General features: G+C 55.7%; 1 protein-coding gene across 2 annotated transcripts; it reads right to left on the bottom strand.

Moving 5' to 3' along the window:
• Positions 1-6249: 6249 nt before the first annotated feature.
• Positions 6250-12183, bottom strand: ATP6V0E2 (ATPase H+ transporting V0 subunit e2). 2 transcript variants are annotated; one of them, XM_080818984.1, is made up of 4 exons: positions 11948-12183; positions 10521-10568; positions 8602-8716; positions 6250-7976 (listed from the first exon to the last, which is right to left on the bottom strand). In XM_080818984.1, exons 1-3 carry the CDS (start codon positions 12049-12051, stop codon positions 8623-8625), a joined length of 246 nt encoding a protein of 81 aa, XP_080675110.1. In that variant the 5' UTR covers positions 12052-12183; the 3' UTR covers positions 6250-7976; positions 8602-8622. The 2 variants fall into 2 exon arrangements, with proteins under 2 accessions (XP_080675110.1, XP_080675109.1); XM_080818983.1 differs by having other exon boundaries at positions 6256-7976; positions 8648-8716; positions 11948-12144.
• Between the last annotated feature and the right edge of the window lie 2833 nt (positions 12184-15016).

The raw sequence follows: 15016 nt of genomic DNA, 5'->3' as shown, positions 1-15016 counted from the left end.
GTCCGAGCCTCTTCCAGCCTGGAAGGCTCACCCGGCCTTTCGGGAAGCCCTCCCAGGGTGTCTCCCTCTCACGCTGTCTCCCGGGGCAGTTTCCCGCTGCTCGCTGATGTCGCGAAGGCCTCGTCCACAGCCCAGGGGGGGGCGCTACCATCCTCCCAAACTGAATTGTTAAGGGGCACAGAGGCCGCGTTCCCTGAGGCTGAGCAGAGGCGGACCCTTCCCTCGACCAAAGTGCCCACGTCTTGTCTTGCGGACTACCTCGAGCTGCTTTCCACCTCTAGAGTTGGACGGATAGAAGGACGGAGGCCGGGGTCACTATCGAATCTTGGGCAGTCTCTACCTATCAATCTTCCCAGGGGTGGTCTCGGTTTTTGCCCTTTCCTCCCAGTGCCCCTCATCTGGCCCCAAGCAAGTCAAGTCCAGGGTGGGCCAGTCCTCCAGGTTGGGCTAAAATCAGGACCTCTGCGACGAGAGTACTCATCTTTATACTTTATCGAATCTTTTTTTAATCTTTCTAGATTCTTTCCGTGCCTTAGAGATGTCTCTCTGCATTGTTTTCATTTCTGTGGCTCTGCAAATCATGACTTTATCATACTTTCAAATATCTGGGCGTATCCTTAATACTGTGGGTTTTTTTCCAGTAAGTTCCTGGTTATTTCTTGCAATGTTTATTTTTTCCTGAGAACTTTTTTTTTTTAAGATTTTATTTATTTGACAGAGAGAGATACAGCCAGAGAGGGAACACAAGCAGGGGGAGTGGGAGAGGGAGAAGCAGGCTTCCCACTGAGCAGGGAGCTGGATGCAGGGCTGGATCCCAGGACCATGGGGTTATGACTGAGCTACCCAGGCGCCCCTCCTGAAAACTTTAGAATAAGCACGTGTATTCTAGTAACCTCCCCCCAGATCTTTAGTGTTTTGATACTGCATATGTAAATTAGGTCATGGACATTTGACAGGAAACAGAAATACAGATAACATAAACAGGCCCCAGGTTTCATGGTCCTCAATTCCTGGGTCCTATTTTATATATCAGAGGGCTCACAGTGCTTGCCACTTCCGTTTCCACAAAATGGATCAGCATGGTGTCCGTGATGGGAACAAAACAGGCAAAGGTGGCTGAGATCCTGGCAGGGTAAAGAGCGGCATGGAACTAACGTATATAAAATAATGTGACTTGGGAACCTCGGTGGCTCAGTGGGTTAAGCCTCTGCTTTCGGCTCGGGTCATGATCCCAGGGTCCTGGGATCGAGTCCCGCATCGGGCTCTCTGCTCGGCGGGGAGCCTGCTTCCTCCGCTCTCTCTGCCTGTCTCTCTGCCTGCTTGTGATCTCTGTCTGTCAAATAAATAAATAAAATCTTTAAAAAAAATAAAATAAAATAAAATAATGTGACTTATGGCTCCCACTTACTGGTGAACCAGTCACTTTTTGATCCATTCTCTTGGCCCATATCCACAATCTCGATGAGGCAGGCCCTATTTTTACTATACCAACTGAGCAATAAAACTGAAGATCCTAAAGATAAACTTTCACTCAGCTAACCGTCAGTGGAATGGGAATTTGAACCCAGGCCCCCAGGTCTTGGTTGTGCACTCTCAACCTTGACGCTGAGCTGAGCTGCTCAGGCAAGGTGGAGGGCTTCTGGGAGGCTGGGCAGAAAAAATAAAGAGAAGAATGCTTGCTGAATCAAATCCTACAGACCCAGGACACAGTTGTTGCACCTGGTATCACAACTAGTCAAGGCCACAGCATCTGCATTTATCTTTCCAGGCCCAATGTGTCTGCTGTGTGAGCCACAGAAGGCCTGGTACACAGATTTACCACTTCAGGGTCTCCCAGGTCTTTTTCAGGGCTGGTCTTAACCTGAAAGACTGACCTCTTTTCAGATGAAGGGAAGAGCCTTGCTGCTGTCACAGTACTTAATCCCGAGGTTAAGGAGCCAAGGTGGTAGTTCCTGTGAGTTTCTGGTAATATCCATTCCAAACATCCCACCTATGATTTTCAGGGAAGATGCTGGCAGGGTGAGCTCAAGTATTTGCTGGACTCAGTGCAACACAAGAGCTCACCCACTCACTTGGCCTCTGATGAGCCACCAGCTTATTGCTGGACTGCACAGCACTGGAATTAGGGTCTGCTCAGACCCCGAGCAATCCCCTAAAGTTTGAGTGCGTCCTTCTCCCCAGGCTGTGGTCTCCAGGTCAGGAGCTCCAGGTCCTGCTGGGAAAGGCTCACAGGACACCTGACGCTCAGGATACCAGCTGCACTCAAGCTTCCCAATCCCCTTCTGCAAGTGCTCTGGATTGCTAAACTGATTAAAATGTATCAATTCCAGGGCACCTGGGTGCCTCAGTGGGTTAAGCCTCTGCCTTCAGCTCAGGTCATGATCCCAGGGTCCTGGGATCCAGCCCTATATCGGGCTCTCTGCTCACTGGGGAGCCTGCTCCCGCCCCCTGCCTGCCTCTCTGCCTACTTGTGATTTCTGTCTGTCAAATAAATAAATAAAAACCTTCTTAAAAAAATGTTTCAATTCCCCGAGTGGTTGAGATTCTAGAGTAGTTGTTCTCAATACAGGAGTGGGGAAGACTTTGCCCCCATTTCAAAATGGCCAGAGGCATAGGTGTCGTCAACCAGAAGCTGGGAGCAGGGGCTTCTGGCACCTGGTGGGTAGAGGTCTGGGGTACTGCTAAACATCCTCAACTCAAGGTAGTAGCCCTTGCCCCAACAAACAGTTATCCAGCCTGAACTATGGAGAGGGCCGAGGTCAGGAAACCCTGTCCTAGAGGGTTTCAGCTAGCACAAGAGCCCATGGGAGGCTTGTTCAAAACGCAAAATCCCTTCTCCTCTGTGACATTCTAATCCAGCAGGCTTTGGGATGGGATGGGACCCAGGAACCTGCATTTTCAAGCACATCAGATAATGTTATTAGGTGGACTGTCTTCCATTCTGATTCAAAACCTCTGGCCCCCAGACCTGTGTGGGCCTGCCTAAGAACCACCCGGAGTGCAGATGACAAGTCTGGGACCCTCACTCCATCCCCAGAGACTCTGCTGTACGCTGCCTGGCGGGATCCTGGCATTCGATGGCAGGTTCATGAACAGAACGTGGTCGGAGTTAGGCTAGACTTTGGCCATCTGCCCTCACTTTTCTGTTATTACATGTGAAGCAAAACTCTGGTGGCTGCCAACTGACTGACTTTGTTCCGGGAAACCCCAAGGTTTATAAACAAAGGTCATTTCCCAGCACACGGACATGGAGCTTATAACCCCTCCCACTGGCTTTCACTTCTGCTCCTCACACTCCCATTGCTACCGACTATCCTGATTCTGTTCCAAGCAACTAAAACTCACCAAGGGGCCCACGTGAGGGTCTTCATCAAGGAGGGGTGACTCTGTGGCCTGTGTAAAGGTGCACTTCCGTCTGTACCTCCTCTTCCCTGTTCTGAATCTGGGCTGATGGGCGTCCCTTCTATAGCCTGGAATATGCCTGATCTCTCAGGGATGCTGAGGTGGGAGGTGGCTTGGAAGGCTGGCATCAGAGCAGCATCAAGCTGGCAAGTTTCCTTAGCTCCTTGCCCTTTGGTTTTCCCAAGCAGTGCCTGGCACGAAGCAACTGCTCAGTAAACATGGGCCGTGGTCGCGCTTACATACCCCTGAAGGACATTTCACCCAGGCTGTGATCTCCTCTGGGGAATCGTCCCTGCCACCCACTAACAGCCCCGTTCTAAGGCCGCAACCTCTAACGTGGGCTGGAGGCATTGCCCGTGGTGGCATGAACATCTCTGGAGGTGTTGATCCTTCGCTGGAGCACTGCCCCCTGCCGGCCACCCTCTGTGTGTGCAGCTTCGCTTACCCTGGCCGCCTTGGGTCTTCTCTCCGGGCTTGTCCCGTCCCAGGGCGGTCTCTGAGGCGGCTTCCCTCCCCACTCTGCCACGAAGTGTGGTGCAGGGTTATCCTACTCTCTGCCCTGCCCATCCGTAGGGTTCTTATGCTTCGACTGAGTTCTCCAAGCGTCTCTGTCTGAGGCTGACATTAATCGACGAGCCATTCAGGTGGCAGGTGGTGGGTGCTTGAAACTGACTGCGAAAGACAGGATCTCAGAGCAAGTGCTTCAGTCCAGACCCCGTGCCCAGACTCAGCCAGCCTGGCATGGCTCCAGGCAGCCCAAGGCTGGATTCCCTGGGACAGCCTAGACACCCTGGACTCTTGTTTGAAAAAGCTCTGGGCTGTCAGAAGAATTTACCAGTACCCGACCACAGACCGCTGACCTTCTGCCCTTTCTTAGAGCATTTACTTTAAAAAACGCTTCCAATCCTGAATCCTTCCTCTGTCCCTGTGAGACATCCGTGTATGGATCTCCTGCAATCCAGTGATGTCCTTCTTTCCTCCAAAATGAAATCAGGAAGGATCGGGCCTCGGTCCAGTGGCTGTAGGAGGGAGACACAGCTGACCTCGTGGCCCTTCCACTGACCAACCCTTTGTGATTTCCCACTTTCCCGACTCTACCTGAGCCCCCGCTCTACCCCCCTCCCTCCTCTCTCATTCTCCCTTTAACTGCCCCTCACCTCAGCACAGATGGAACTGAGCTCGGATCTCCCTGCTGTCAGCAGTAACAGAATAAATCCTGCCTTCACGGCTTTAACTGAAGTCTGGCTGTGTTTACGTTGGACAATTCCTGCTCACCTTGCAGTTTCTGCCGTGGGTGTGGGGCTGGAAGCATGGAGAGGAACGCAGTCCTCACCAAGAGGTCGGGGGAGCACCAGATCCTGGGAGGGAGTCGCACACCCACGGTCTGGGCTGCTCTCCTCTGCCTCTGAACGGCTGCGCAGGCAGAAAGGAAGGAATCAGTGGGAAAGTCACTGAGTTGGGGAAGGAGCTGCCAGCCCCTAGCTGCTCAGAGGTGGCCTAGAGAGCAGGGGACGCTCCCCAGGACTCCACCTGAACAGGGGGACAGATACACCTCCCGGGAGGGTCTGAGAGGAGCCGCAGCATCCCATCCCAGCGAAACTGAGAAGCCAGGGAAGGGAAACTGAGTGGGGGAAGCAACCACATGTCGCCACCCCCCCCCCCACCCAACCCGGGGCCCCGGGGCCAGTGATCTTCAGCATCCCAGACCTGAGGCCCTAAAGGGGGAGTCGCAGGGACAGCAGGGGCCCCAGGGGGCCGGGACTAGCTTCAGATACAGCAGCAGGGGGGAGATGCCACGCAGCCTTACAGGGTATGTCCCCAGGCCCAGGGCCTGACCTGCAGGGACCCAGGAAAGGCGACCCAAGAAGGTCCCCTCTTTGTATCATTCCTTTATGTCCCTAGGTCTTTCCGAGGGTCCCATTGTCCCTTGTCTTTCTCCCCACCCCCTTGACTTCTTGGGAGGGGGCTTTCTGACGCCTGGGACCTTCCCTCCTCTTGAATCACTTCTGAGAACTTGGTGACAGTTACAGGCACCCAGGTCCTCTCCTGCCTCCTTAAAGGACCTCTTCTATCTTTACCTGCCTGTCCCCCATCACTGGTGTCCCTGAAGGCTCCTTTCCCGCCTTGTCTCACACTTCACTCCACCCTGTGGCCTCAGGGACCACATTATTTTATGCTGCACCTCCTCCCACCTGACTGGGCCTCACTGGACATCTCCACGTGGATGCCCGGGGTGCACCTGACTTGCCAGGAGACAAAGGGAACCGGAGGCCACCATTTCCCCTTGGAAACCTGCTCCTCTGTGGCCCCTCATGGAGCCTGGCCAGCCACCAGGACCAGAGACCTCCTGCTCTATCGCTCCTCATAGGGCCCCCAGCCCGGAGCCACCCATACCCATCCCTGCCTCCCTCTCTCCCACAGCCCACAGGCTGGCTACCTTCAGCCCTCACCAGACCTTCCATCAGCCCACTTGCCTCCGTCGTCTCACCAGGCACCCCTATTAAGAGGCTCCTGTCCATGGAACACCCTACAGAAATCATCCTAGAAATCAAATAGGGTCACGTCACTCCCCTGCCTTAAAACCCTTTCATGGCTTTGCACTGCCTTTTGGATCAATGCAAGCTCCTAGGCCCTTGATGGTCTAGTCCCTCATTTGTCCCCATGCCTCCCCACCCCCAAACCTCTTATACTCCCCCCTACCCCCCGCCTGTGACCTGCACTCCCTGGCCCCGGAGGGCCAGTCCTTCCTGCTCATTCGGTTGCAGCCCCCTGCAGGTGGCTGGTCACTGCCCGGGAGCAGGCAGGTGGGTGCGTTCAGGTATTCAGGAACGAGGCAGGCCACGCTCTGGAGATGTGGGGACCTGCTTTATTGCCCAGGCTCAGGGGCTGTGTGCTCTGTATCTGGGGTACAGATGAGTGGGGGTCAGAGTTCTCCTGGAACATTCCTGTGTCTTCCTTCTGCCAGGACTGATTCTGGGCAGAAGCCAGGACGGCTGTACCTTCTCCTCCAGGTCTCAGGAGAATGTCATTTTCAGTGTCCACGATCCAGACCGCAGCTCCAAGCCTCCAGCCCCGTGTCCCCCCATCTACCCACTGAGCGCGTGGGAACCGGGTGGACAGGGGCACGGCAGCCAGCAAACTCAGCCTCAGCCAGGACCTGGCCACCTTCATGAGCCACTGGACGCAATAAGGTTCTCAGGACCACCCAGACTCAACATCCCCCACTCCAGGATGCCCACAGAGGTCAGGACAGGGAGTCTGAAAGGGGGTGCAGTGGAATGTCAAAAGGAGGCCCCAGTCAGAGTTCTGGGCAACAGGCCAAGCCCAAAACCAAGAAATCTACACGAGACGCATCGCAACTGACCACTCTTCCAAAGATAATGCCCACTAAATGGAACGTGAGTCACATAAATATAGTCAATAAATATTCAAGATTGGCGTCTTCCCCCGGGGGGGCAATGCGGCAGGGGTGGGGGGTGCAGGGTGCCTGAGGTCTCAGCTGCAAATCTCCTGGGAAGAGGGCACAGGTGGGGGTCCTGGGTTCCCTCTGGTCTGGTGCCTGCACATTCTGCCTTCCAGACCTCGTCCGCCGGCGCTCCGCCACCCTCCCCTTCCCAGCGCAGAGCCCAGGCCGCTCCGGGGCGGACAGGTCTGGTGCAGGCCTCAGGGGCCAGGACGGGCCCAAAGGGCCACAGGGGCACCCAAAGCTCACCCACGCCTGTCTCTCTTCAGCCTCTCTGACTCCAGGTGACCTAGTTGCCGCCACTGGGGGGAGGGGGCTCTGAAACCCACTCCCCTGCTGTCCAGTGAGGGACTCCAGGCCTGGGGCCGGGCTCAGACTGAGCCTCCAGACAGCACGGAGCTTGCCCGCAGAGGAGGGATGGAGGCAGAGGGAAGAGGATGTTCTACGTAGATACAGCTTTCGTAGCAAGCCCATTTAAGAGACTCTAGGACTATAAAGAATCCTAACATATTGGTTTCAATCCTCATCCAAATTACTATGTTGCTTTTTGCATGTGTTTTTTCCGTTACTTCAACTTTTTAAGAAATTTCACATCTATCTGTGTCCGAAAATTAAAGAATTCCAGGAAAGGCCTTTGCGACACCCCGATCGGGTCTCTCTGTGTCACAGACAAGGAGGTCCCCGGAGGCAGAGACGCTGCCCGGGGTCGCCCAGCAGGACCGTGGCGGAGCTGATGGGAACCAGCGGACCCCCCGCTCGGGGCTTTCTCCCTGGTCCGGCCCGACCCGGGCTTGGCGCATCCCGGGCTGGACACCGCTTCTCCATAGGACTGGCTGCCTCCCTGGTAAAAGGCAAGTCCCACCCCCGTCAGCTCCTGCCCGAGGTCTCCTTGGGAGGAGCAGGGGGAGTCTGAGGGCTGGTGTCTTCTGCTCCAGCCTGACTCAGCTCCGGGCTTCCCGAGGCCCAGACCGGATGGAGAAGGCAGGAGCTGCTGGAACCAGGCAGGTCCTGGGGGAGGAAGCCAGGGAGGGACCCAGATACAGCTGTGAGGGTGGGGACAAAGGGGTCGTCGGGGACAGGACAGCCAAAGTCATCCAGGGAGCTGGGGCACCTGAAAAACACATCACATGAAGAGGTCACCTCCTGGCTGTGGAGACCCCGCCCCCCCCCCACACCTTCCCACATCCTCCCTGGAGAACTTCCTTGTCCCTGCCTCCGCCTCGGCCACTCAGCCCACTTCAACTGTCCCTCTCTCCGATCAGTGTCTCATGGCCCTGTGCCCCAACGCTCCCTCACCAGAAGAGATGCCGCACCTCGGCACCCCCATCTGCAGCGCGTCACCACCACTGTGGCTCAGCCTGACCGGCTGCCCAAGGACCCTGGTCTTCCCTCAGTCCCTGACACCTTGCATGGCACCAGGCGGGGACAGTATCAGGTGCTCTGCATCTTTGTCTTTTCTCGCCCAGTAAATGAGTGCCTGAATCTAAGTATGAACTCTTAGGGCACCTGGGGGCTCAGGTCACGATTCCAGAGTCCTGGGATCGAGTCCCGCATCGGGCTCCCTGCTACTCCTTCTCCCTGTCTCTCCCCCCCCCACCACCCCCAGCCTATGATCTCGCTCTCAAATAAAAAACAGAATAAAATAAAGTGAACAGGAACTCTAATGACTGCCCTGCCAGCTCTTCTCCCACACCTCAGTCCCCTTTTCCCACCCGCATGGCCTGGGCCCCTGGTACCTGGGGCCGACGCGGCAGTGGTCACTCCCACAGGAAGCGGACGTACCAGATGGTCTCGTTCTTCAGCTGCGGCCCGAAAAGGGGGTTCAGCTGAGCCAGGATAGTGATGAGCCAGCTGCCAGGGACAGCACAGTGAGGGTGAGCCCGGACGCAGCAGGACCCTGCCCTCTCTGCCTCTGGTCACATGCCAACCCAGCCATGGGTTTTGTTATCAGCATTATCCCCGAGCTGATATGTTGCAAACGTAATTTCTAGGCCCAGCATTCTCTTAAGCTGCCCCCCTTTCCGACTCTGTGCCCCAGCTCTGAAGCCAGCCTCCTTTCCCCAGATGTCCATTCGGTGTTTGTAATCGTGCACAGCCAGAGCACATGCCGGTTCCCAGCCACCACCCGCTCCGTCCCAGTCTCTGAGCCAGCAAACCCCAGCCCCTCCGAGGCCCTCCCTGGGACTGATGAGGATGTTCTGCCAATCCCTGAAGGACCGAGAAACAGCATAACGGGTCTTAGAGATGCTCTGTCTGGGGAGAACTGTGAAAAACCGTACACTCCCCTGTATGTAAGGGCACATCTAAGAGTCAACGTTATTTTTAACAAGTTTAATTTTTTTTGCTGTTAATAGGAGGTCGAAAATCGTTAACATTAGATAAAGTGAAAGGAGAGAACTAGCTGATAGGAATAAATAGTCCGTGATCCAAATAGATAAAATAGGGTTTTTTGTTTTTAAAGATTTTATTTATTTATTTGACAGACAGAGATCACAAGTAGGCAGAGAGGCAGGCAGAGAGAGAGGGGAAGCAGGCTCCCCGCCGAGCAGAGAGCCCGATGGGGTGCTCAATCCCAGGACCCTGAGATCATGACCTGAGCCGAAGGCAGAGGCTTTGACCCACTGAGCCATCCAGATGCCCCTATAAAACAGGTTTTAACTACAAAACATAACCCAAATCTGAAAGCAGTCACGTACTTTTTTTTAAGGGTGGGCCTTATGCTATGCATTTTGACAAATTTGGCAGTCTTGAGAAATTTTCCAGGCACTTTCGTTTATCGATTTGTTATTCCAGTTACTTTAAAACAGTCTGTCACCTTTCGAAGAATCAGTAGCTCATCGCTCTGACCTGTCCTATTTTGACTGTTCAGAATTCAGAACACCCCCGCTATGTCAAGCCTAACCCACAAAAAGAGTGGCTGAGACCCAGGACGATGGGAAGCCATATAGGCTTCCCATGGCTTGACTGATCACAGGAGGGGCTTCCCTCAAAACCAGAACTTGGCCTTATTCCCCGGGTTGGCAGGTAGGATGATTTAAACATGGAGCAAGGTGACGTGAATGGCCTGGGTGGGAGGAGGGTGTCCTTTTTTGTAACAGGGGAGGGGCTATGGTGAATGGCAGTTTTAGGAAGAGAACATCTGGACATTCGGGACCTGAACGCTGACTCCCTCACCCTGTCTAGGTCCTTGGATCCCCTGGAACTCTTCTTCGATATCCCCAGGGCCCCCCTGTCCCAAGTTAGAAGAGTCCAGCCCATGTGGTGGTTCAAAACAGGCTGTGTCACAGACACCCAGGAGTAGGTATTAAAAATACAGACTCCAAAGTGCAGACCTTTGCAAACTGTGATTGAGTGGGTCTAGGGTGTGGGCCTGAAAGCTGCATTTTACATTCTTTCCAGGAGATTCTGATGCCCGGACCCAGCTGGCCCACTGCAGCCTATGGACCGGACAAAGCCTGTTCAGGTGACACATCTGGAAGTGGACCCCAGAGCCCACGATTTCCAGCCCATCGCTCTCTCTGCCGTCCCAAACCGCCTTCTCTCCCAGGCTTTATGGATTCAGCCTTTAAGAAGTGGAATCTGTCACCACCAGGACAGAGGGGAGAGGGGGGCTAGGGAGAGGAGGGACGACTGTGAGCCGGGGAGTAGTACTCACAAGAGGTAACAGCAGACCGCGGTGGCCACCAGCATGGTGATGATCACTCTGCAACGGAAGAGACAGTCAGGTCGGGATGGGTGCAACCAGCACCCTCGAAAGGCCTGGCCGGGGCCAGAGAAAGAGCTCCTGGGGTCGGCCCCTTTCCTGACCCTTCCTGATGCTGCTGAACACAGGAGGCTGAGTTCTATTCAGGGTGGGAATTGTTAAGCCGGAAAATAAAAACTCTAAAGGTCACCTCAGGGGAAACACATCTTGCCCACATCCAAGTTGTGTTACAAACTCCCTTCATCTCCTTCTCCACACCCACTCTTTCTCCATCTTCGTGTAACACCCCCAACCCCTCCCCCCAGCTGCATTTGTAGCATCCCACCACGGAGTGGTCTCTGGAATGCAAACTTCATGGGGCACGGGGATGGAAAACAGAAGCCACAGAAGCCGGCAGGAGGCAAGGAGACTGTGAGCCATTTCTGAGGCAGCGTTAGTGGTTATAAAGGGAGCAGGGACTAGCTACCTGTGTCCACACAAAGGGGACTGGAGACAGAGCTTAAAATGCAGCAGGAGAGACTTCAGTTAGACAGAACTCACCAGGGTTTGCAGGAGAGGTGAGAGACTAAAACGGTTCGCAAAGTGATGTGGTGGGACCCCGGGCCCCGCAGATCTTGAAGACCAGAGACCGCGCCCATAACGTCCAAGCAGCCTCCAGCCAAAGCTTAACCTAATCCAGACCGGGCCCCAGGACCCCTGGTCTAAAGCACCTGAAAGTGCCAGAAAATTACATTGGATCCATTCCTTCCACATTACTAAGCCTCGTGGATCTACCCTGGCGAAGGAGACAATTCACCCAGAGGAACTTGTAATCAAGAGGAGACAGCACTTCCTAACCCAGGATAAAATGATGCAGACGCTGATAAACGCTACAACAGATACAGAAATCTGCTAGGGGCCCTTCAAAAAACAATAATACCGGCTAAAAATTATTCAATACATAACACGTGCGACGCGCTGGTAAGAGTTTTGCAAGCATTATCTCGGGTAACCCTCACAGCAGCCTTAGAAGGCAGGTATCAGCATCATTTTACCTACGAAGGAAGCGAGGCTTGAAGGGGTAACATTCGCTCAAGGTCAATTCCGGCGAGGGGTGGGCAAACCATATCAGACGCCAGCCATGGCCTCTAGCACCACCAGCTGCGGAAGGGGGGGGGGGACCTTAACTGCCTCGCGTGTCAGTCGGCTCTCCACCTTTCTAAAGCACCACGGGCTCTGCCCTTTGGCTCCGACCGCCCGCCTGTTCCGAACTGCGCGCGGCCAGTGCAGACCAGCAGGAGTGCGGCGCCCGGCAGGCCTCGGCCCAGTGCTCGCGGCACCGGCCGCCGCCGCCCGGGGAGGGGCCCGCAGGGAGGCCGGGCCCCGCGCGCCATCCTTACCCGCGGTTGGGTCCTTTGGGCACGAACCAGGGCCCGGCGATGCCGATGAGCCCCCAGAACGTGGTGAAGATGATGACCGGGAGGGCGAAGGAATGCGCCGTCATGGCCGGGCGCGGGATGCCCAGGCTGGGGTGCAGCGCCGAACTGCAGACGCTCGGGTGCGCGGGGTCCCAGACGGCCGGTGGGCGCCGAGCATGCGCAGCAGGACCCGGCGGCCCTCGGGAGCGCGCGCAGCCGGTCCCGCGCAGGCGCGAGCGCGAGCGCGTCTCTCCGGCGGGGGCGGGCCTTCCGAGCCGCCGGGGTTAGGTAGGTTGGATCAGCTTCCGATAAGCTCTGACCCGCGGGACTTACAGGGCAGAGACGTGTGTCCAAATAAACTCAGCTTTATTCAGGTAGCAAAATGCTGAGAATCAGACATGGTTTTTTAAACCTCATTTGCACCTCTTTGAAACCAGAAGAGGAGAGGACCTCCCCTTGCCAGTCACCCTGAGCATCCCTTGCTGACGGACACCTGCACCAGGCAATTGGCCAATCTTCACACTGTCTTGCCAAATACTTAGCACCCTAGGAGCTCCACATGTGCTTGAGAGAGAAGCAGAGGTCGGGAGTAGATTACACTAAGGTGTCTGGCAAGGACGGGAGGGGGGGGCTGAGGTCCCTCCTGCCCGCCCAATCTCTATGGCTACTGGAATCAACCATCGGTTATAATGCCGGTTAATTCAGAACGTCAGACGCTGTGGGCAGCAGTTCTGGGGTGGGGATAGGGATGGGGGGGATGCCAGGATCAGAGGAGATGCTATAAAGGTTACAGGAAGGGAAGGAGGGTGGAGGTGTAGCTAGGACTCTGGCCAAAGCCTCTCCCCTTCTAGTCCCCGTGCCCTTCGGTTTGCTTTCTTGCAAGCCAAAAACAGGACGGCTCTCCAACAAGGGCATCTCCAGGCCCTGGGTTTGGAATGCAGGGAGTGTCTTGGAACAAAACAGAGTTCAGGTTGGTGCTCACCGCGTGTCAGCCCTGGGTCCTACACAAAAAGGTGGGTAGTCCTCTTTGCCATTAGGCAAAAAAAGAGGCCATTAGGCCTCTTTGCCTGCACCCCACGAGAAATGTGGATAGTGCAAATATCTATGACAAACAGCATTTTCAGTCGCCTCCTCCAAGGGGCCCAGCCTTCTCAAAAGCTGGCAGTGCGGTCTTCCTTAGTACATGGATGTGGAGGCCGGATGCTTCCCTACCTGGCCTCCACCTCCGTGCCTAGAGCGGCACAGGGCATTGTGTGTGTGGAACTCACACACAACACTGCTGGAGGGACTGGCCTCGTGCTCTGAGGATTCTTCAAGAATGGAAGAGGCCATGGGAGGAGGCTTGCCAGAAAGTCACCTCAATTTGGAATCTAGGAATAGGGTGTAGGGTGACAACCCCCACTTTGAAGGGTCTTTCTCTCTCCCATCCCACCAACTCACACCCACAACACCTAGCCTCGGGCAGATCCCTGAATTCCCCATAGAACCTTACGTGGATGGGGGAGGGAGGGCTGGGCTCCCATGTCGATGGGGTGGCCACAGCTGTAGCTGCAGGGGCCCGTGGTATACCTCAGACCCCGGCCCACGGGACTGGGAGAGAGACATTTCCACAGGCTAAATTAAAGGCAGAGAGTGAGGGCGAATTCTGGCCCACAGCTGAAAACAGGAAGGCGAGGGCACTAAGGCTAAGTGCTAAGGGTGGGTGGCGTGAAGGGAGAGTCGGAAACATCGGGTACTGGGGGTCACTGGATCCCAGCACCACCCTAGGACTGGGAAGACAGACTGCTGGCTGAGGGCCAGACACCTTGTACTTGGAGCACAGGACAGGGATGCCAGGTGAGAGGCTGGGACGCAGCACCACTTCTGGCCTGTCTGAAACTCGCAAAGTGGGGGGCGAAGCAGCCCTTCCCTCTAACCTCCCCATTTCCCACCCGTGGTTGGGAAGGCAGGACCTAGGCCCCACATCATCCCCACCAGAGAAGGAGCCTTGGATCCTGTCCCTCAAATGAAGCTGCCCTGGAGGGGAAAGTACTTTACTTCTGGGAGGCAGGGGAGATGGGGTGGGGGTCCTCAAGTCTGAGTGGACCCACAAAGTTCCTGGAGGATCCTGCGGACAATGGACCATCCCTGAGCCCCAGTCCCACGGATCTGATCAGGCAGGTATGGGGGGCCATATTTAACAAGTGCCCCTAGTGATTCCTAGGCTGGGTCCCAGAGCAACTTTGGGAAGAGTGGCACACTCAGGGAGCACATCTTCCCACAGTGAGGACGTTGGTAGCAAGGGACAAGGACAAGGGCTGAAGGCAGCTAAGTCCGCTCTGTGCCGCCCGAGGTCTGTCTTTATGGGAGCTGGAGGCACCGTCCTCAGACCAGGAGCCAGCAGGCACTTGGATTCTCTGCTGCCATGTCACGGAGAGGGAAATCGAGGCACAGAAAAGAGAAAGGGATTAATTACGGTTGAACCTCTGCCTGCAGCAGAGCTGGGGCTGGACCGTAAGCCTCCCCGGGGCAAGCATGGACGTGTCCGCCCCTCCGGAGCCCGGGCTCACGTCCAGCACTGGTGCAGGTCACACAGAAGGGCTGCCACCGGTGAGAGGCAGCAGCTCACCCCCAGAAAGACTTTCCTCCGTGGTCCTGGGACTACAGGACGGTGACGTCTCTTGAGGGCTTTGTGCAGAGGGTTTTGCTTGGCTCATCCTAAGGGAGGCCCTGGGAGGAGGGGGAGGAATTCTCTGCTGTGAGTCTCCCGTCTGTAGTGGAGGGTTCCCTGTGTCTGCCATGGAGCCGGGGTGACAGATCCCAGAGCCAGGCCAGTTGTCCCCAGAACCTGGTCACCCTCCGCCGGTCCCCAGGCACCTCCTCCGTGACACCGCCACCCTGGAATGCTCCCGCACCATCCTGGGGGGCTGGGATGCTCCTTTTAGCCCTTACCCCCAACAGTCTCTCCCACTTCAGAGAAGTCCTCTTGCCCCCAGAACATGGGGTGACATCTTTCCTGATAGGATCATTTCCTGAAGCACCTTGAAGATGAATCTGAGGTGGGAACCTTTC

The sequence above is a fragment of the Martes martes genome (assembly GCF_963455335.1).
Source record: "Martes martes genome assembly, chromosome: 11".
Taxonomy (NCBI): Eukaryota; Metazoa; Chordata; class Mammalia; order Carnivora; family Mustelidae; genus Martes; species Martes martes.
Note: the sequence above shows the minus strand (reverse complement) of the source record. Positions and strands in the feature narration are given on the sequence as shown.